General features: G+C 42.7%; 1 protein-coding gene across 3 annotated transcripts in view; it reads right to left on the reverse strand.

Moving 5' to 3' along the window:
- Window positions 1-1,304: 1,304 nt before the first annotated feature.
- AK5 (adenylate kinase 5) overlaps window positions 1,305-22,503 on the reverse strand; it is a 254,392-nt gene continuing 233,193 nt past the window's right edge. For 2 of the 3 annotated variants that reach the window (XM_006068419.4, XM_006068418.4), the window contains exons 13-14: window positions 20,686-20,877; window positions 1,305-2,631 (exon numbers count right to left, since the gene is read on the reverse strand). In XM_006068419.4, the coding sequence (XP_006068481.2) occupies window positions 2,563-2,631; window positions 20,686-20,877 (261 nt within the window). In that variant the 3' untranslated portion in view covers window positions 1,305-2,562. The remainder of the gene's footprint in view (window positions 2,632-20,685; window positions 20,878-22,503) is intronic. The other variant, XM_044944833.2, reaches the window with a different exon arrangement.

The following is a 22,503-nucleotide window of genomic DNA, read 5'->3' on the forward strand; positions in this document are numbered from 1 at the left end:
CCAAGGTTCAGAGGATTTAAGTGTTAGCCCTCCATAATGATGGCTATGTGTAGAACTGAGGATACGGAGCCTTGCCTTTCTGAAGCTTATATTCTAATGCCGAAGATCTACAGTAAACAAGTAAATAAAAATACTATATAATTTTAGGCAGAGATAAATGCTGTGAAGAAAAATAATGCTTGAAAAAAAAAGAATTATCAGGACCAGTCTGTCATTTAGAAGGAGTACTCAGAGAACACCTCAACAACAAGAGTCAGTTTGAACAGAGATCTAAATGGGGTGAGGGATTTAGCCTTGTGGATAATCTGGAGGAAGAGGCAGAAGGATAGCATGGCCAGGGGTCCTGATCCATTAGAGAGCTTAGCTTATTCAGGCAACAGAGGGCCAGTGTCATTTGAACCAGATGAGCAAGAGGAGAGTGGTAGTTGTTGGGGTGAGAGAGGCTACAAGGCCAGATCAAGTGAGGCTCTGAATGTAGATCATTGTAAAGGAGTTTGTGTTTTGATATTTTATACATACAGACAAGGTCTTCTTCCAGGGGCAGAGACCTCTAAAGTCCTTTCCTACTATACAATCGTATGACTTTAGTGATGTCATGTCAAGCCATTCGAATCAGTAGACTATTTTAGCAGTTTTGTAGAAGACTTGATTTGTACCTCTAGATACTCTTTGGGGCAAAGCCATTTACCCCTGCTAATTTTTTTTTCTTAAGAGGGTAGCCAACTGCAGCCATAAAAGCCATGGCTGGGCTTGTCTGCTGCCCTGCTGTCTGTCAAAGCTGTGGTGGGCATGGACTGTTTACCAATACGTGGTATGTGTTTAAAGAATGTTAATCTCGACAAAGAGTCATTTTGTGTTTTCTGGCACAACTGATAATTTTCATCCTGTAACTCTCTCTCTAATTTGCTCAAATACTCCTTGTGTTCCCCTGTAGAGAGTGTTACAACTTGGGGTAGTAATAAAGTATTTGACAACTGTGTGAGCTGTAGGAACATGCCCCTTTTTGTTCATAGAGACATAATTGTAACCAAAGAAATTTAATTTCTTCTTTAGCAAACACTGACATTTCTGTTTAAGAATGACTGCTAGAGTAAAAGGAAATATGAAAATTACCATGTATCATGAAGACACTGAGAGTGCTCTCTGTAATAGCTCAAAACTGATCTATGGCCAAAATTAAAACCATATGAGCATATCATAAATCTCAACTATTACTGTGTTTGCCTTTGAAATTCTGTTTGGAATAAGGCTTCAAATGCTTTCCAGAATGATGTGAGTTACAAATAAATAGAAAAAGAGTTATCCTGTGTTCCATTTATTTTATTTGTACATATCCATTTCAAGGGAAAAAAAAAAAAGATTTAAAAAATACAATCTGTCCCAGAAACGAATCCTTCAATCCTGCACAACCATTGAAGAAAAAAAAAAATCATGCAAATTGAAACTGTGGTATTTTGTAGTGACTAAATGCAATTATTCCAGTAGAATATATAAGAAACTCGGACTTGGCAGCTGGTAGCACAAAAGAGAACCCAAACTTCACTGGTTTGATTTGAGGAAACACAATTTTACATATGGATATAAGGCTTGCAAACCTCTGTAAAGGGCCTTTATGGAACAAATACAGCATTAAACTCTGATAAACATTGTGTACTGACATGCCCCTTCCTCCCACGTCAGTTTTGTTATTACATTTCTTACTTGCTTGGTAACTACACAGGTGACATAAGCTGATGTTAGTCCAGTGAATGCAATAACAAATCACCTCATGCTTTTAAATTCTGTGTGGTCATTGGTATTAATGTATAATTCCCCAGATGCACCAACTGTTTTATAGAAGAGTCTAAGTTAGACAGTTTATCCAATTTGTTCTCTTAGCCAATATGACAGTATTCCAAGTAGCCAGTTTTATAGAAATGAATAGAGAAATGTTATCGGTGACTAGTCTAGATTTTGCTATCTTGGAAAAAGCTATACACTTTCAAATTTTAAAAAGCTCTTATAACATTTTTAGAAATTTAATCAAATTTCTTAGGAACAATTGGTGTTCACTTGTTAACCCAGTCTCTGTGGTTCTGAGCTGGGTGAGACTTTGAGGAAACAGCTTCCAGGGGGTGACGCCCCAGCTTGCCCCCCATATTAAGGGCCTTCAGTTCAGTAACAAATCTTGAAGAGAGGAAGGGAGATGTGATGTGGCGTTAAGGGCGCTAAGTCCTCCCTCTCTGAGGAGAGTAGAATCAAGTGATTAGTCCTGAAGGCACAGCTGACACCGACGGGCACTGCACTGCTGTTCACAGACTAATTTAGCTCTGAGGTGACAGAAAAGAGTGCGTGCTGTGAGTGCAGACTGCTGTCTGACTGAGGAAGAAAAGGCTGGACAATACCGAATACACCATGCATGATTTCCACACACCTCTCAGGTCAAGCTGGGAAGCAAACAGCAATGTCAGGATTTTGAGGCGGGGGACACACAGAAGGTTTAAATTGAAACATACTGTGTTAAGCGATGAACCTTTTAATATTTTTCTCTGTTCCACTCGCAACATACATGCATTTTTGCCTTCAGAAAATAGAGTCAATAGCTGTGCAGAGTTGAAGAAAAACTTCTTCTGGTGTGCCCTCTGCATTTATCTGTGTAAAAGGAAGAAAGAGAAAGTTAGTAAGAAATGTTTATAAATAAGACCATTTTTAGTAATAAAGATTACCTGCTTATAAGTTGCAGTGCAAAAGTTTAAAACACAGGACTCCAAAACCATGGAGAAAAGAGTAGTTGTTTAAAAACTAGGTGCCTAATTAACATAATGAGATACCACTACACACCTATTAGAATGGGCAAAGTCTAAAACATCATCAAATCCTGGTGAGGGTGGGGAGGCACAGGAATGACAGGAATGCAAAATGTACAGCCACTTGGGAAAACCATTTGTCCACTTCTTACAAATTAAGCATTCTTAGCATATGATCCAACAGTTTGTGCTCCTTGGTACTTATGCGAATGAGCCCACACAAAAACCTGCACACAGGGTTATAGGAGCTTTATTCATGATTGCAAAAAATTGGAAGCAACAGAGATTCCTTAGTTAGGTGAGTGGATAAATAAACTGGTGCATCCAAACAATGGGATATTATTTAGAGCGCAAAAGAAATGGGCTATCAAACCATGAAAAGACATGGAGGAAATGTAAATACATGGAGGAAATGTAAATACATATTACTAAATGAAAGAAGCCAATCTCAAAAGGCTGCATACATTGTAACAACGGAAAAATGACAAAACTATGGAGGCGTAGTAAAAATATTGAGAGTTGGGGGGAGAGAGGAATGAGTAAGTGGAACACATGATTTTTATGGTAGTGAAACTATTCTGTGTGGTACTGTAACCATGGATCCACGCTGCTATACCTTTGTCAAAACCCATAGAACATGCCATGCCAAGAGTGAACCCTGGGATTCCCATGGTGGTCCAGTGGCTAAAGACCGTGCTGTCAATGCAGGGGCCCAGCTTTTATCCGTGGTCAGAAAACTAGATCCTGCATGCCACACCTAACTGTCTGCATGCTGCAACGAAGATCTTGCATGCTGCAACTAAGACCCCATGCAGCCAAATAAAAGTGAGCCCATAATATAAATTCTGTTGAGTGGTAATGATGTGTTGATATAAGTTCATCAGTTATAATGTATGTGCTATTCCTGTGTGGGATGTTTTGTGGGGGTGGGAGTGGGGGGTTGTTTTTCTGGTTGTGCCTTGTGGCTTGCAGGATCTCAGTTCCCTGACTAAGGATTCAACCTGGATCATGGCAGTGAAAACTTGGAATCCTAACTACTAGAACCTCCAGGGAATTCTGTGTAGGATGTTGATAGTGGGAGAGGTTGTGTGTGTTTGAGGCCAGGGAGTATGTATTCAAGTCTTTCCATGACCTTTAACAATAATTTGTTTACCTCAATAGGCTCCTAGTCTTTGCTGTTGTTGTTAGTGCTCAATTTTGCCGTGAACCTAAACTGGCCTAACAACAACAGCAAAGACTAGGAGCCTATTGAGGTAAACAAATTATTGTTAAAGGTCATGGAAAGACTCAAGTTAGTTAAAATGAGACTTCTCAGTGTTCTGGAGTGTTTGGGGCAGGGTATGAATAGGGCAGAAGTTGGGGGATAAGAGGGATGAGTGTGGAGAAAGCAAAAGCTGGGACCTCAACTTGCAGGGGTGCTAAATGCTAAGGCAGAGTCCTCTTGGAGACTGTTGATACACCAGGACAAGGAGCCAGCTATAGAGGAAGCAGAGGGGAGCTGATTTTCTGGGCATGAAGGCACTACTATCCCTTCCTCTCAAAATTCCCTAAAATTGTGCCAATTGCTGATGTTTGTCCCACTGCACACATAGTGTCCATAGAAAGTAGAAGCCTGGTGATTGGAATGAGACTCACAGAAGGGTTGGGGGAGTGAGCTTCTTCAGACTTCATCTCCAGAGGTTCTCATTTGGTGAGTTTGGGCTGGCCTTCTAATCTGCATATTTCATAAGTTTTCCCAATGATCTTGATGTGGGTCATCTTGGCCCACACTTTGAGAAACACTAGATGATTGGTTCAACTCCTGTCTACATTCTTTGTGCAAACTAGTTTCAAAGGAAGGGGGGAGGCTAGAAGAATAGGTTGGGATGGGCTTGTATCTCCATAGATTTGCCTGTTTGGACATTTTATATAAATGGAATCACATAATACGCAGTCTTTTGTGATTTTTCTTTCACTAAGCATGTTTTCAAGGTTCATCCACACTTTGTCCCCTGCCACTGCTTGTTGTCCTGCTGAGCAGTCCTCTAACCCACCGTTTCAAATACTGGGAGGAGGGAAGAGAAAAAGAGACTGTGAATTCACTTTCCTCATCTCCTCTCACCGAGGGTGGGTGAGCAGAGGTAAATCCATAGCACAGGCTTATTATTTACATGATCTGTGACCGTATAGTGCAAGAGGTATCAGGTCTCTGTTCCCCAGGAAGTTCCCTGAGCAGAGACTCTACAACCTTTCAGTACATCCTTCTAAGTTTTCTCTCCTTGTTTCCAATGCTTTGTACCTGGCACAAACACTTCCCAAAGTTCACTCCAATCTCCCCCAGAAGAAGCAGCTAATTACGGATTGACCCCCAAGTCACCTTCTACTGTATTTGCATGTAAGCATTCTCATTATAATTATCTAATCCAGGGATGCCTGTAGAGGGATTTTCAGTTTGGTTACAGCCTCTGCTTCATTTGGACAAACCCTAACTAGTTATAGTTACCCTAACTATATTTTGCAGTTTCCTCTTTATCTGTTCTCCATAATGTCTTGTTGAACTCTCTAGTTGCATTTAACTGACCTAACACATCCCCATTTCTACTAACTAGTCCTGTAACATTTCCCTCTTCCAACCCACTCTTTTCTAACCAATGCCACCCAGCACTTGTAACCTTACATGCTTTTCTAAATTTTTCATCCTTCCAAAAGAAACTCACGCTTATGTTTCCCACTTCTTGTCTCCTATCTAATGCTCATCATGTTTCCTAACACTGATAAGTTATTAGTACAAAAAATTTCTTTTAAAAACACTGATTACGTCCTCTCTTTTTTCCTCCATTTTTTGTTGATTGATAACCTGCTAATTTGGTATAATGACAGTGTCAAATTCATATAATTTGGTTGACTGTTAACCAGAATTTCTTCTAGACTGATGAAAACACATTTGTTCATTATAACAACATTTCTTTCTATTGTTAACTTTCCCTACTTGTCATCGTAATGAAATAATGGCTCTTCCAACATTTTCAAGTGGTTGCAGTTCACTGTGATGTTCAACTTTTTACTTCTTGGCCAGATATAACCTACCACTATCCCAAATATCTACACAGCCAGCTCTTTGACGACAGGGCCATCACTCAGCATTTGTACCCTCAGAGCTTGACTCTAGAGAGGTAGGCAAAGGAAAGAGAAGTTGAATGAAAGAAAGTGTCACTCTCCAAGTGACACTTTCCACCTCTCCACTGGATCCTCTCCAATGATCTCACTCCTGGGCATATGTTTGGAGAAAACTATTATTCAAAAGAATACATGCACCGTAGTGTTCATAGCACTATTTACAATAGTTATGACATGGAGGCAACTTAAAGGTCCATCGACAGATGAATGGATAAAGAAGATGTGGTACATAGATACAATGGAATATTATTTGGCCATCAAAAAGAATGAAATAATGGCACTTGCAGCAACATGGTTGGACCTAGAGATTGTCACAATAAGTGAAGTAAGTCAGAAAAAAACAAATACCATATGGTATTGCTTATTTGTGGAATCTAAAAATAATGACAAATGAACTTATTTACTAAACAGAAATAGAGTAATAGACATAGAAAACAAATTTATGGTTACCAAAGGGAAAAGGCATTGGGGAGGGATAAATTAGGAGTTTGAAATTAAACTATACAAACTACTGGGTGACTCCCTGGTGGCTCAGACCGTAAAGAATCTGCAATGCAAGAGACCCAGGTTCAATCCCTGGGTCGGGAAGATATTCTGGAGAAGGGAATGGCTACCCACTCCAGTACTTGCCTGGAGAATTCTAAGGACAGAGGAGCCTGGCGGGCTACAGTGCATGGGGTTGAAAAAGAGTCAGGCACGACTGAGCAACTAACACTTGTCACTTTTCAGACTACCTTGTGTAAAATAGATAAACAACAAGGACAACTGTATAGCACAGGGTGGTGGTAGTGGCGGTGGTACAGTTGCTAAGTTGTGTCTGACTGGTGACCCCCGGGCCCCCAGGCTCCTTTGTTCATGGGAGTTCTCAGGCAAGTTACTTGAGTGGGTTCCTTCTCCAGGGGACGTTGCCGACCCAGGGATCGAACCCGTGTCCCCTGTATTGCAGGCAGATACTTCACCACTGAGCTACCAGGGAAGCACAGGAGCTGTACTCAATATCTTGTAATAACCTATAATGGAAAAGAATCTTAAGACTATGTATAAATATATATGTATAATGGAATCACTTTGCTGTACACCTGAAACTAACACATCGTAAGTCAACTGCATTTCAATAAAGGTTAAAGAAAAAAGAAAAAGTACCCTCATTTTCCCATTCCTTCTTCCCTTTCTTTACATAAACAGGTTGTTGTAGGGCCAGAAATACACTGTTGGAGTCTATTTTCTGACCCGCAATGTGGACTTTATAGAATGGTATGGGATTCCCCTCTGTAAAAACTGGGCAACTTCGTTTCAGACACAAGGGCTAATGAGAACAAGCATCTGAAGGGCGACACTTGATATTTTCCAACGGAGGGGACTTGGGGGAGGAAGGCATTTCAATGGGATCTTGTCAATCAGGCCAAGGCTGATGTTTGGGGGGAGCTGCGAGCTGGGCTGCAGGAGTGAGTCATGCCCTGGAGCTTTAACTGGACCATTTCCCGTTTCTATTTTCATCCAAAACCTCCCTTCTTCATTTTGCTTTGTGGCTTAAATCCAGGGATTTATTTATTTAATTAAAAAAAAGAAAGCTGCTCATTGCCATCCAGAGTCACGTGCTGTGGTGTGTGCCTCTGTGGAGCCCAAGGACGTGAGGAGATTTCAAGACAAAATCAAATAATCAGGCTTTCTAGATGGAGAAAGCAGCCTTTGACTCCAGTGAGTGGGAAATCTATGAAACTAATCTGAGACCCTCATTAGGCCCCAGAAGCAAAACTCTGAGAAAAGAATTTTAGGGCCAATGAGGTGCACACACATATGTGTGTGTGTGTGTGTGTGTGTGTGCATGTGGGCATGAGCATGTTGGGAAAAGAATGGGTTGGACTTTTATGGAGCGAAAGAGAGCCCAAGTAACAGAGTGGGACGAAAGCCTTCTGTCTACTCTCCAAATCTGTCCTTCAGTTCTTGAGCAATTACCTGGACATTTCCTTAATCTCATCTAATACCCACAAGGGGAGTATTTTACGAGAACAACCAGTGGCTTTTATATTTTCATATGTAACTGTGGAACTCATAGGAAATGGAAAAGAACCAATCTCCTAAGTGCTTTCTAAGCAACAGGAACTATTCTCGGTGCTCACAACTTCAGCAAATTTAAACTAGCTCACAAGGCGCTAGTGTTAAGTCTTTAGTGAACAGATGAAGATCCTGTGTAAACAGCACACTAAACTGTTCAGTGTGAAGAGAGCTTCCTCAGCAATTGTGCAAACTCAAAAATATAGTGTCCTCCCACTTACAGTCAGTTTTCAACATGTCATCAGTGCTGATAATATCAATGTACAGCAACCTTCTTTACCCAGGAAGAGTGAAAGTAAACCCCATGATCTTACCCCAAAGGAGCTCCAGTTCTGAATCAGCTGAGTCAGAATGTACGAGGTTTTCATATCTTTAATTGAAAACCAGGTAAGTGGATTTGCTTGAAGAACTTACCCTTCTTGTTATGAGACTTGATATAAAGTCCTGCAGTTAAGTGACCAATATACAAAAGATTTTTTAAACAAAAAAATTAAAGGCCAGCGAATAGGAGCTATGATTAAATTTCTGAGGTTTCACCTGACTTCTCAAAGGAAAACTAATCAGAGATAATATTTCTGCTCAGCTGTCAGCGGAACAGATCATAAATTAGGAAAGTAGTTATATCACCCTGGGATTGGCACGTTTTGTCTACTCTTTTTCTTTAGTTCTATGAATTTATGAACCATAAAATAGTCAGCTGTTTTAAACACTACCCAGATCGAGTGTTTCTCCTGAATTTTCCCACACTATTCAAAACATTGCTTGAGTTTCATTTTTCATGTATTGGCGCCATGGGGCTCCTGGGACAAACCCAAGCTGCCACTGAGTGGTTTATGCTGATTGTGTGGGCCACGTTCTTCCTCTCTCACCCCATCCTCTGTTCAACCACAGGGATCCCTATCGCCAGAGGGGAGGGGTGCTTAGAACTTGTGCATGTCTGTGGACAATCATCAGATGCGCTTTTGCAAAGTCAGGATCATGAAAAAGGCTGCCCCGGGGAGTTGTCCACTTCATTGATCTGGTCGTGTCACACATTCCTTCTCACTCTCAAGGCCTTAGAAAGAAGGAGGACAATGTACACCTTTACTTTAAGGACAAGCTTAGCAAAAATACAAGGATGATTCATAATCTGCACGTTGATGACTGCTCTCTTCACAGGACTTCCCAGGGTAACAGCAGTCTGCCCATTTAAACTTGTTATTCTCTTTCCTTCCTTCTCCTCCTCCCAATTTTGTCCAAAGTTTACATTTGACTAGCAGATCTTTTCACAGATATGGAAAAAAACCAAACTATCCTTTCTAAAAGTGACCTTTCTAAACAGATCTGATCAGCCATGTCCCTGCATGAAATGACTCTGTGGTTCCCTTCCTTACTTGCAGGACTTAATTCAAACTTCCTTGAAGAAGCTAGGACTACCCAGGATATAGTAGCTACCAGCCACAGGTGGCTTTGGAACACCTGAAATGTGGTCAGTACACCAGAGGAATTAAGTTTTTGATGTTCTGTAATTAAAATTAACTTTAAAAACTAATACTTGACTCAGCCATTGGAAAATTAAAAATATATTTGAACAACTTGAGTATGTGCAATCTACCTTTTCAATTGTAAATTTTATGAAATACAAATACCATTCTAGTATTTCTGATGAAAATTTAGCATGTGAATTGAGATAGGCTTAAGTACCAGATTGTGAAGACAGAGATTAAAAAAAGAATGTAAAACCATCTCAATATTATTTTTTATATTGATTACATGTTAAAATGATAATATTTAGGCTATATTAGGTTAAAGAAAATATATTGTTAAATTAATATGACTTGTTTTTTGTTACTTCTTTTTTTCTTGGTGAATGAGAATACTAGGAAAATGTAAATTACCTACTTGGCCCAGATCATATCTCTACTGGATAATTCCTTCTAGAAAATTTATTGCATAAGGGAGGAATGGGGCCTTCACCTTGCTTTTCAGTCAAGTCTGCCACCACTTTAATCCATCTGTGTGCACTTCGTCCTGTACTAGCATTACTGGGCTCTTTCTCATGTCAGAGCCTTGGTCCCCTCCCTTCCATCTGGCTCTAACTTCTACTCTCCCTTTAGACCCAGCTCAAATGTCTTTTTCTTCCTGAAACTGTTATCTGCCTCTCCAGGCCCAAGTTCTGTGCCTCCAAATACTTGAAACATTTTGTAAATCCTATTATTACGTTTACAACCATGCTGTGGGTGCAGAGTTTCACGCGTCTCTTTTCCTCTCTGAATACCCAGCACTAAGCACCCAACATTTGGACATTGGAGACACCCTGTGAATGTCTGTGGACTCTGGCAAGGACTTGGATGGAACAGCGCCAATTCTCTGCTGGTAGAATCCATGGCAGTGGCTCCTGGGAAGGTTCTCGAGATGGGAGAGAAGGGACTGCCCTGAGTTGGTTAAAACAAAGCCTGGCCATGATGAAAGCAACCAGAGAAAGACAATTAAGACTGTGTTCAGAAGAGAACAAAGGTCTGGCGTTCTCTTCCGCCTGCTGTTCTGGGGGGAGACAAGCTTGCAGTGAGCACAACTCTTTTCAACAGGGCCACAGGGGTGCAGAGAACGCTGGGCTGAATCAAAAGCTCTTTGTGGGAATCTAGTGAAAGCCTGCTGATCAGAAGGGTGGCGGAGGGTAGAAAGAAGATTCTTTCAGGCAGAGTCATAAGGAATGAATTTCTTAAGTCTCTCAGAGACAGACGGGAGATTTATGCCTCATTTGCCAAGCGGGAGGACAGACCCTCAGGGTTCCTCTAAGTCACTCACTCTCTCCTTCATGCACCTTCCTTTCTCCGGGGCCAGTGGGCAGGAGAGAGGGTTGTCTCCAGGTCCAGGTTGCTAGGAGCACTTGAGCAGGGCAGGTCCAGACTGAATGCAAGGAAGTTACAGACTCAGAACTGAGAAGGAAACTCAGCTGAGGTGGGGCCTTGACCAAAGAGGCCAGGCATCCAGGACCAGGGAAATCCCAAAGCTTTTCTATGCTTCAAAGAATTCTCAGTGTAACAGAGAGAGAAAGGGAAATGAGTGGGAAATGAAATATCTATTTTGAAGAAGGCCAGAATAGATATTTTTCCTAAAGAGACATACAGATGGCCAACAGACACATGAAAACATGCTCAGTGTCACCGATCATCAGGGAAATGCAAATCAAGACCACAGTGAGATATCACCTCACACCTGTCAGAATGGCTATTGTCAAAAAGACAAAAAATAACATATTGGTGAGGATGTAGAGAAAACAGAACCCCTGTGCACTGTTGATGGGAATATGAATTGCTACACACACTGTGGAAAATAATATGGATGTATGGATGTTCCTAAAAAATTAAAAACAGAGCTACCACGTGATTCTGCATATTTACCCAAAGGGAAAAAAAACCACTAATGGGAAAACATATATGCACAACTATTCACAATAATCAAGATATGGGAGCAACCTAAACATTCATTAGCAGATGAATAGATAAAGACGACGGGTACGTATACACAGTGGAATACCACTCAGCCATAAAAAGAACGACAACACAGATGGATCTAGAGGATACTGTGCTAAGTGAAATAAGTCATGACAGAGACAAACAGAACAAAGGGAAAATAGACTCACAGACAGAGAAAAGATGGGTGGTTGCCAGAAGGGCGGGGAAGGGGGATTGGTGGGCTTGGGAGAAATCGGTGAAGGAGGTTAAGAGGTCTCTGCTTAAAATAGCTCAGCAGTCTCTCATACTAGAAACAAAAGCCTAAATGAGTGTGTTTATTTACTGCATATTTAGTAGTAACCAAACTAATGGCAACCCTCTCCAGTACTCTTGCCTGGAAAATACCATGGACGGAGGAGCCTGATAGGCTTCAGTCCATGGGGTCGCGAAGAGTCAGACACAACTGAGCGACTTCACTTTCACTTTTACTTTCATGCACTGGAGAAGGAAATGGCAACCCACTCCAGTGTTCTTGCCTGGAGAATCCCAGGGATGGCAGAGCCTGGTGGGCTGCCATCTATGGGGTCGCACAGAGTCGGACACGACTGAAGTGACTTAGCAGCAGCAGCAAACTAAATGAGAAATAAACTAGTTGAATAAATTAGATAATATGTTAATATGGAATGTTAGTAACTATTAAAAAAAAACATTTCTGCAACATGTATTGACTTCCAGATGCTTCAGACATGTGTACAGGATGGTAGTATTTTCATGAAATCAGAACTTTCCACCATAGAAGAAGTATGTGTTGATTAATGTCAGAAAGAGGGAGAGGGAGAGAGGTGGCAAGGGGAGGGAGTTCACTTCTTATTGGTAGATGTAGAGAAGTAAAGAAATAAAAAGCAAAACATGATAAATACAAAGATGGAGAGAGAAATGGTGTTTATAAGAGCACACAGGAGGGACAATTAATGTATATTTTGAGTTTCCCTGGTGGCTCAGATGGTAGAGAACCTGACTACAATGCAGGGGACCTGGGTTTGATCCCTGGTTGGGAAGATCCCCTGGAGAAGGGAATGGCAACCCATTCCAGTATTCTTGCCTGGAGAATTCCATGGACAGAGGAGTCCACAGGGTCACAAAAAGTCTGACACAACTCAAGGACTAATATTTTCACTTTCATTGTTAGTTTAAACAGTATGCAGTATGTAAGAAAACATGGTTGCTATCAATAAGAGCAGAAAGTCATGAAATTAGAACAGGTTTATACTGAAATAGCAACAGCATCAGATGAAAAGAATCAGCTAAGGTAAAAATACAGAAAAACACATGAGAATTAAAATCAATGTTGGTAGCTGGAAAGAAGGAGCAATGGAGTAGAAAATTGAGTTGGGTAATGTGGAAGACAACTTTGGGATTTTTCCTAGAAAGTAGACAGAAAAAAATTGAAAATAATGGAGTGGCTTATAGATAGAAAACTGAGCTGTCTAGTCCAGAAGTCACTGTTGCTACTGAGCCCTTGGAATGTGGCGACCGCAAAATGAGCTGTGTTGCAAGTGTGAAGTACACACCAGATTTCAAAGGCCTGATAAAAAGTGTCACTTGTTTCCTTTTCCTTTTAAAATTATGGCTATTAGAAAATTTTAAATTACACATGTGGCTCACATTAAATTTCTATCGCGTGGCACTGGGGTAGAAGGAAGAGATCTGTGTGTACTTGAGAAAAACTGAAAGAGTGGTACATAAAAAATACTTACAGAAAACATTCTTCAGTTAAAACAAAATTATCATGCCATTGAGGATCAGTGAAAATCAGACCTATATCTGGACACAAGTTTTCACATTAAAACATTTCTTTAAAAATACAAGTTGAAAAAATTTACTTTCAAATTTGTTTTGGCCTTTTCTCCACAACACTAAATGGTTGAAAACAATTGATAGAGAAATATTATGACCTAAATTTGATAGATAAATATTATGGCCTAAATTTTAGATCTAGTGAAATGGTATTTGATGTATAAAACCACCATAATGACACTCCTAGACAGTCATAGAGAGATTGAACTAAAAATTAGTTCAAATTATTTTAGCCAATTGAAAGAAGAATTAAAATGAAGGATTCAAGCACAGAGAATTCAGAGTACACAAGTAATTTGGGGTTTTCCTTGCCTCGTATTAGACTCCAGTCAAGAATCCAATTGATTTAGGGCTATCAAATGGACTGTTATATCCAAGGGATAAAATTTGATCCAATGCTGCCTTCTGCTTCCACTCCTTTCATGGAAGTTCCAGCAATGACATTTCTCATTCTTTATCCCTCAGTTCACAGGAAGTCTCCTGCCAGGTTGGATGACTACCCAGAACAATAAATGCATACAGCTATATTTCAGGACTTACTAAAAATGGCTAAACTATTTATGAAGTTGGGACATTTTAGCAGAAGAGCTGCAGAGCGAATAACTTATTTTCTCCTTTATAAATGCCAAGTTGCCAAGGAAGTGGATTTTCTGCATCTGTTAAGTGCCTGTTTAATGAGTCACTGGCCTCTCTTTTTATTTTCTAAATTGATTAAGACTAATAAATAACCCAGGAACAGATATCATCTATTGTCAGGACTGCTTTCTCTAGGGCTGGGGGACGTTTCTGGGCTTATGATGCCAGGAGCAAAAAGCATATTAAAAGTGAAAAAACAAGAATGTAAGAAAATATATCAAAATGTTTTCTTTGTTTATCAATTTTATCTTTGGGTGGAATAACTCCGGGTTATTTTTATCTTTATGCTCTTAAATTTTCTAGTTTCTTTTTTAAAAGCAGCTTTATCCTTAGCAAAAAGAGAGGTTTTAAATATCAATTTATACACTTTTGTACATGCCACTTGAATAAGCTATTTCTAGAATTTCTCCCAGTTTACAAGATCTTTTCTTCTGGGAATTTCTTGTTTCCCACCCAATTTTCAGGGACAAGTCCCAGGCAATCAGGCAACCATAGTTTTATTAGTCTGATCTTAATTCAAATGCTACCTCCTTAGAGACTTTTCACCCGTAACAACCCACTCTGTTTTGTTTTTTCATAGAGTTAATCCTATCAGCAATTATTTTCTTGTCTACTGCTCTTTTTTCAGTGAGGGATTTTTAGTGCTGTGTCTCCAGCACCAAGAATCTGACATGAAGTATGCACTCAATAAACAGCTACCGAACAGATGAAAAAGCCCCATGTGACCCCACCTGCCCGGCCATAGCTGGTAGGACCAGGGACCAGAGAAAGCAAGGCCAGTCAGAATAATTCTCTCTGGAATTTGGACCTGTTGTGGGAACATGAACATGGAAGCTGTATGTTTGCCATATTCTAGCTTCTGGACCAGAGAAAGAGAAAAATCAGGATGCGAGAGAGAAGAAGGGGAAGACAGCTGTGAGGAGCAGAAGGGAACCTGGTCCCAGAGGCTTCCTGGACCTGTTTCAGCCCTGGTTCGTATCACCTTACAAGTAAGCTCCATGTTTCAGGTTAGGCCAGCTCTTATCTACAATCTCATGAATATACCTGTGGTCAGCATCATGCTTTAAAAATTCATAGCAAAAAGATATGAAGGAAATAATCAGGACTGTTTGCCTCTGAGTTTTGGCACTACCTACTTTTTTGTGTTTTCTAAAACAGAAAAGTATGCATGACTACAAATATATATATGTTGTTTTGTTTTGTTTTTTTCCTGAGATGCATAAGTGATAGACCTAGGGTATTCCAGGAGATCCCATTCTGTCCATTCATTTTATTCTGCTGAAAGGTTTAGCGGTGAAATGACTCACCAAGTTCCCAAAGTGAATACACACCTCAGTGACTCTGGCTTTCTTACACTCAAACCAGGGAGACTCTGGACAGATACTATGTCATTCACTTTAAAATGCTATATGCATCCTAAGTCACTTTAGTTGTGTCCGACTATTTGTGACCCCATGGACTGTAGCCCACCAGGCTCCTCTGTCCATGGGATTCTCCAGGCAAGAATACTGGAGTGGGTCCTCTGTCCATGGGATCCTCCAGGCAAGAATACTGGCATGGGTCCTCTGTCCATGGGATCCTCCAGGCAAGAATACTGGAGTGGGTTGCCATTTCCTTCTCCAGGAGATCTTCTCGACCCAGTGATCAAACTTCAGTCTCTTATGTCTCCTGCACTGGCAGTCAGGTTCTTTACCACTATTGCCACCTGGGAAGCCCATCAAAATGATTCATTTCAATTATTTTTTCAATTATAAATTCTCTCACTCAAGGTGAAAAAAGCTTTCTCTTATGGGTCAACTCTAGTGAGTTGGGTGAGACTACCTGTACTGCTGTGTCGATAAAGTTTTTTTTTTTAAAGATTTTTTGATGTGGACCATTTTTAAAGTCTATTGAATTAATCACAATATTGCTTCTGTTTTATGTTTTGGGTTTTTGGCTGCGAGCCATGTGGGATCTTAGTTTCCCGACCAAAGATTGACCCTGCACCCCCTGCATAGGCTGACAAGATTCCTTTTTTTTTTTTAACTTAATCCTTTTCCATCTTTTTGTTTATCTATTTATTTTTGGCTGTGCTGGGTCTTTGTTGCTGTGCAGGCTTTTTTCTAGTTGTGGTGAGTGGGGGCTACTTTAGTTTGTGGTCCTTGGGCTTATTCATTGTGGTGGCTTCTCGTGCTGGGAGCATGGGCTTGAGGGCTCTTCAGCTTCAGGACCTGCAGCTCCTGGCTTCTAGGACACAGGCTCAATAGTTGTGGTGAACGGGCTTAGCTGCTTGCTCCATGGCATGTGGGATCTTCCCGGATCCCTTGAACCTGTGTCTCCTGCATTGGCAGGTGGATTCTTTATCACTGAGTCGCCTGCAGGGAAGCTCTGCAGGCAGATTCTTAACGACTGGGCTGCCAGGGAAGTCCCTGATAAAATTTCTAAGGCAACGTCCAGAATGGATAGGAAAGAAGAACCACAATTGCCTAATGATGTCTACTTTGAGTGCAAGGAGGAAGGGAGTGACATGGACAAAAGTTCTAATTCTTTCTTAGATGCAGCAGAAAGCTGACTTTATTAGAGGGGAAAATGGAAGGTCAGAGGATCCATTTGGATCACATATGCTTCTACCCCTTGGTTTATGTTACAAGAAGTTCTAACTTTTACATCATTATATCATGATGGCATAACAAAGAATAAGGCAGTAGCTCTATAAACTTGGTTTTGTTTTGCTTTTTACTTTTGTTTGAAATTCCATTGCACTTTTCCAGATAGTTGGTGGCAAAAAGGACTGACTATCATTAGGCAGTGGGCTTCCCCGATGGCTCAGGAGGTTAAGAATCCCCCTGCAATGCAGGAGACACAGGGAATTTGGCTTCTGTCCCTAAGTCGGAAGATCCCCTGGAGTGGGAAATGGCAACCCGCTCCTGTATTCTTGCCTGAAAAATCCCAAGGACAGAACCTGGCAGGCTACCGAGCTGGACATGACCAAGCACACACACACACATCATCAGGCAGTAAAGGTGTCAGGGGCTGGATGGAGAGTAAGCATAAGTGGGCAACACAGGTTAGAGGGAAGTGTTTTTGGAGGGTGGTCTTTTTCTGGGCTGGACTGTTTCTGTGGCTCTAATTCCTAAAGAAATCTCACCGAGCCACTACTGAATGGTCTCACTTGAATCTCGAAGTTCATTCACCACCCCCATGTACTTTAAGAAAACTCTTTACATGATCCAGGAGCCCACCTGGAGGTTAGAGTCCTGCTGTGGGCTCAATTACCATTGAGACAGGGAGAAGGTACTAAGACTCCAAAGAGCATCACAGGAACAAGATGCAGGCTATCACTTGAGATCAGGAGCTGATCAAACTGGTGCTCGGAGACTGGGCACGAGCCCAGAAGGCCAGAAAACATAAAAGGCCAGAGGCTTTCACCTTCTCCAATATAGACCAAGCCAGCCAGCTCCCCCACTGCTTCTCCAATCCCCACCTGAGCTGCTGGCAAGCCCCATGGGGCACCTACAAGCCAGTCTCCCATCCCTGGGTCCCTGGGCTGGCACGAGGCCACCCTGCACTGACTCTGCTCCAGGTGGGGGGGAAGCCTGTTGCTCTTGGCAGCTACGTGGGGAGGACAGCCCGGGGCAGGGGCAGGGATGAAACGACTTCCTCCAAGAGGCCCTGGGGGAGTCCTGAGGGCTGGAGCCCACACTGCTCTGGAGTCAGAACTTGGAGTGGTTTTAAATATTTGCCAATGGTTCGTATATGTTACCTCACCACAGACCCAGCTGCCAACATCTCCAAAATGTGGGGGAAGCTGAAGAGCTGAGCCACATGCTACAGGAAGCTCCCTTCCCCACTAACTTGACTGTTTCTAAGGAGGATCCCAAGGATCAGCTGTATTGGAGAACTCGGTTAGCCCTGTATCCACGCGCCAATCATGTGTGAGCATGTAGAACTTAGGCTAGAACGATACAGGAGAGAGATAAAAGGGCTTTCCTGACTCTGAAAGTGGCTAAAGTCTTAATTCAGGATTTTCTCACCTCTGTAAATCTTGAAAGAGGAAGAAACCCTCTTCTCTCTGGATAATTTCCATCTGTGTTCCAGGTGGCATGAGGGTGGAAATCATGAATCCTGGAAAGACCTTTGTCACCCGAATTATTAAGACCCTGCCTTTTTATGATATACTTTTTGTTTGCTTGTTTAAAGATCTGGGTCTTTGTTTTATGTGGCAACCAAGGCTACACGAGGGGTTTTCCTGATAGCTTAGTTGGTAAAGAACCCGCTTGCAAGGCAGGAGACCCCAGTTTGATTCCTGGGTCGGGAAGATCCCCTGGAGAAGGGATAGGCTACCCTCTCCAGTATTTTTGGGCTTCCCTTGTGGCTCAGCTGGTAAAGAATCCGCCTTCAATGTGGGAGGCCTGGTTTTGATCCCTGGGTTGGGAAGAACCCGTGGAGAAGGGAAAGGTTACCCACTCCAGTATTCCGGCCTGGAGAATTCCATGGACTGTATAGTCACGGCATTGACTATACTGTGATAGACTGTATAGTCCATGGGGTCACAAAGAGTCGGACATGACTAAGTGACTTTCACTTTCAAGGCTACATGAAGCACAGCAAATAGGATTCGTCTTGTACATTAAGTCCTAGTAACTGCAAGGAGCTGCCTGTTGTGCTGTGCTAACATCTCAAGGCCAAGTCAAGGTCCTGAGGGAAAAACAACGATGGCTTAGCAGTGGCTGCTGTGGGTGAAAGAGGTGGGGGTGATGTCTCTCATGTCACATACGGGACATCTCTGAGTTAAATCATGGGACACCTTTCAGATACGAAACGGGGTTAAGTTCTTAAGGGTCTGGAAAATGGACAATTAACTGGCTCAGAAGATAAGATTTCATTATCAATGGTTTTCCCCAAGGAATCAATCATGTAGCTCCCTCCAAGACACATTATTGATTGAAGATGTTTCCTTTTAACTCCCTGGGAAAAGCAGATAGTAGCTGTCTACTCTCTCTCCTCTGTGTTGGGTTCTGAGGGTTTGGTTCCTGGATCCATCCCACCTCCCAGTGGTCTCCTGGCCTAATCTTCTTGGGATCCATTCCCCACTAAGCTGATGGAGTGAGCTGTTAAAGTGGAAACCCTGACTAGGTCTGTTCCCTTCAGTAGCTCCCAGGACAGGTTCACCTTGATCTGGCCCCTGCTTGCCTCTCCACACCCACTTCTCTCTCTTTTTCTTGGCACTTTATGTCACAGCCAAGCTCCTTCTGTGTGAAGTGCTCTGCTCCCCTCACAGCACCCCCACCTTGGGCTCAGCTTAGTTCTTCTCTGGTGACCTTCCTCTGTCTTCCTTTAGATCAGGTTAAAGGGCCCTCAGAACTTACTCTCTGCTCATTTTCACTCCATATTGTGATCACTGATTTGTCTGTCTCCCCTACTAAACCCTGGCTTCCTGGGTGGCTCAGTGGTAAAGAATCTGACTGCAAGGCAGGAGCCATAGGAGACATGGGTTTGATCCCTGGGTCGGGAAGATCCTCTGGAGGAGGGCATGGCAACCCATTCCAATATTCTTGCCTGGAGAATCCTGTGGACAGAGGAACCTTGTGAGCTACAGTCTATGGGGTTGCAAAGAGTTGGACATGACTGAAGTGACTTAGCATGCATGCACACCTACTAAACCCTAGGCTCTAGCAGGCAAGGACTACATCTTATTACCTGCATCCAAACCATCAGGGCAATGGATGGCCCATAGGAAGTGCTTGGTACATGTATATTAAATGAGTGAGTGAATAAAGATTGGGTAGTTTTCCCAAATTCATGAACTTTACAGTGACTCACCATGGATTATTGCTCATGACCATTGAGCTGACCACCCATTGCCTCACTGTTTCACCTCATCTGCTCATCTGGCCCCATATGCTGCTTCTCCTAGTATCACTAGTTATTTCAAGAAACTGAGTCAGCCAAGTGCCAGTGAGGAACTATGTCAAAATTTAGACATTCAGAGTTGTTGAATTTCAGGTCTAGATGAGACCTTTCAGATTCTCCTGTGTAGCTGAGGTCTGAAAGTCAGAACTAATGCCTTATCCCTTGTCCTGTCCTCCCTCCCTCCTTCTTGGAAAATGGAGCAACTGTATTGGCTTCTGTAAACACTGTATGACCTGCTTTTCATGGTCCAAGTGATGAGTGATACAAAAAGTGAAGAGCATAAGGGACCCACATGCTGGCCCCAATTGTGCAGCTGCATGCAGTTCACGGATGTGAGAGCTGGACGAGAAAAAAGGCTGAGTGCTGAAGAGTTGATGCCTTCAAATTGTGGTGTTGGAGAAGGTTCTTGAGAGTCCCGTGGAAGGCAAGGAGATCAAACCAGTCAATCCTAAAGGAAATCAGTCCTGAATATTCATTGGAAGGACTGATGTTGAAGCTGAAGCTCCAGTACTTTGGCCACATGATGCAAAGAGCTGATTCATTGGAAAAGACCCTGATGCTGGGAAAGATTGAAGGGAGGAGGACAAGAGCATGACAGAGGATGAGATGGTTGGATGGCATCTTTGACTCAATGGACATGAGTTTGAGCAAACTCCGGGAGGCGGTGAAGGACAGGGAGGCCTGGCGTGCTGCAGTCCATGGGGTTGCAAAGAGTCAGACACGACTGAGCGACTGAACAACAACAACAATGCAGTTCTAATTCCAAAATCCCTAAACCTGAAATTTCCTACTTTTTTTATTTGTTTTTGAAAAAAAAAAAAAAAGTGGGTAGTTGGCTCATTTTGGGAGGCTGTGAGGGGACTCACCTTATGTAGCTGTGTTTTTGTCTCATAGTAGGCGACCACAGGGATGGAGGCCCGGTAGTAGGTCTCAAGGCGCTTGGCGATGGTGGTGGTGTTGTCATCTGCCTGTGGGCTGCTCCGGCTCCTCTGGAGAAGGCGGTTGGTCATGGTGTCTGCTGAGCAGTCCATACAGATCACCAGGTGTGGGTCTCCAATCTGGGGATGGGAGAGGGCGGCACAACATGGTCAGGAATTCTACCCTGCAAGGTTCTGGAAAGGCCTGGGCATGCTAGTTCTTTCCTGTCTTGACCTTCTGCTTTCTCTTGAGGTTCCAGGCCTACAATGTGACACAGCTGGGACAGGATATCACAGCTCCTCACTTCCAGGCCAGCGACTTTCCACAGAACCACCCTCAGCTTTTAGGTCACCTCGTGTTGGAGGGATTGTGTAGAATGCAGCCCGGTGCAGTCATCATCTGTCCTCCACAGCAGGGGGAGGGCTGTGTGTGTGTAATACTTCCTGCTGTCAGCCTTTCCTGATTTACGGAGGCAAGTTAATCACCTCTTCCTTTGTCCACCATTATATCTTATCCCAGCCACCAAGAGCACAGTGCGGCTGCGTCTTGTACCATGTGGAGGTCAGTAGCGCACAATGGTTGAGCATACAAAGGTTGGAGTCAGGCTGCTTAGGGTCAAATCCTGGTGCAATGACTTGTCTCCAAGACGGTCTTCATTGGTTCCTTGCCTCAACATACTTTAAGCTCTTCCCACATTGAGACTGGTGACTATTCTTCTACCTACTTGAATCTGAGCTGGACTGTATATATTTTGACAGAATATAGTGAAAATGATGTCACCTAATTTTGGAAGCAAGATCATAAGAAGTTTTGCAGTTCCTGCCAGGTCAACCACCATCTAAGATTTCCAATGATGCTCACTGATAAGCTGGGAGGAAGCACAAGCTAGCCTCTTCAAGAGGCCATGTGGACAGAGATGCCTGACCAGTCCTTGGCTGATGCAGATATCCCAGCCCCTGCTCCAGACCTGTCTACTTGGTCTTACCCCCATCCAACTGCAACAGAATAATGGATCCCATCAACCCCCAGAAACCTATTAGAGAAAATAACAAATTAAGTTACTAACTGTGTCTCTCAACTTCTCTGCACCCCAACTTTCTCATTTGTATGATGAGGATGATCACAGAATTGCTGTAAGAATTAGGTGGCTCAGTGGTAAAGCACCACCTGCCAAGCAGGAGATGCAGCTTTGATCCTGGGTCAGGAAGATCCCCTGCAGAAGGAAATGGCAACCCACTCCAGTATTCTTGCCTGGAGAATTCCATGCACAGAAGAGCCTGGCAGTCCATGGGGTCTCAAAGAGTTTGACATGACTTAGTGACTAAATGGCAGCAGCAATGTAAGTAGATTGCTTAGGATAGAGCAAACTGTAAGTATTAGCTGCTATGCTTATTGGAGTCCCAGGTGGCTCAGTGGTCAAGAATCTGCCTGCCAGTATAGGAGACACAGGAGAAATGACTTGATTCCTCAGTTGGGAAGATCCCCTGGCAGAGGAAATAGCTACCTACTTCAGTATTCTTGCGGACAAAATTCCATGAACAGAGGAGCCTGGCAGGTACAGTCCATGGGGTTTCACCAAAAGAATCAGACACAACTGAGCAACTTAGCATGCACTATGCTTACCCATAGTAAGCATATGGAGCATATGGAGTAAGCATAGTAAGCATATGGAGAAGGCTATGGCACCCCACTCTAGTACTTTTGCCTAGAAAATCCCATGGACGGAGGAGCCTGGTAGGCTGCAGTCCATGGGGTTGCTAGAGTCG

This window comes from Bubalus bubalis, chromosome 6, assembly GCF_019923935.1.
Source record: "Bubalus bubalis isolate 160015118507 breed Murrah chromosome 6, NDDB_SH_1, whole genome shotgun sequence".
Taxonomy (NCBI): domain Eukaryota; kingdom Metazoa; phylum Chordata; class Mammalia; order Artiodactyla; family Bovidae; genus Bubalus; species Bubalus bubalis.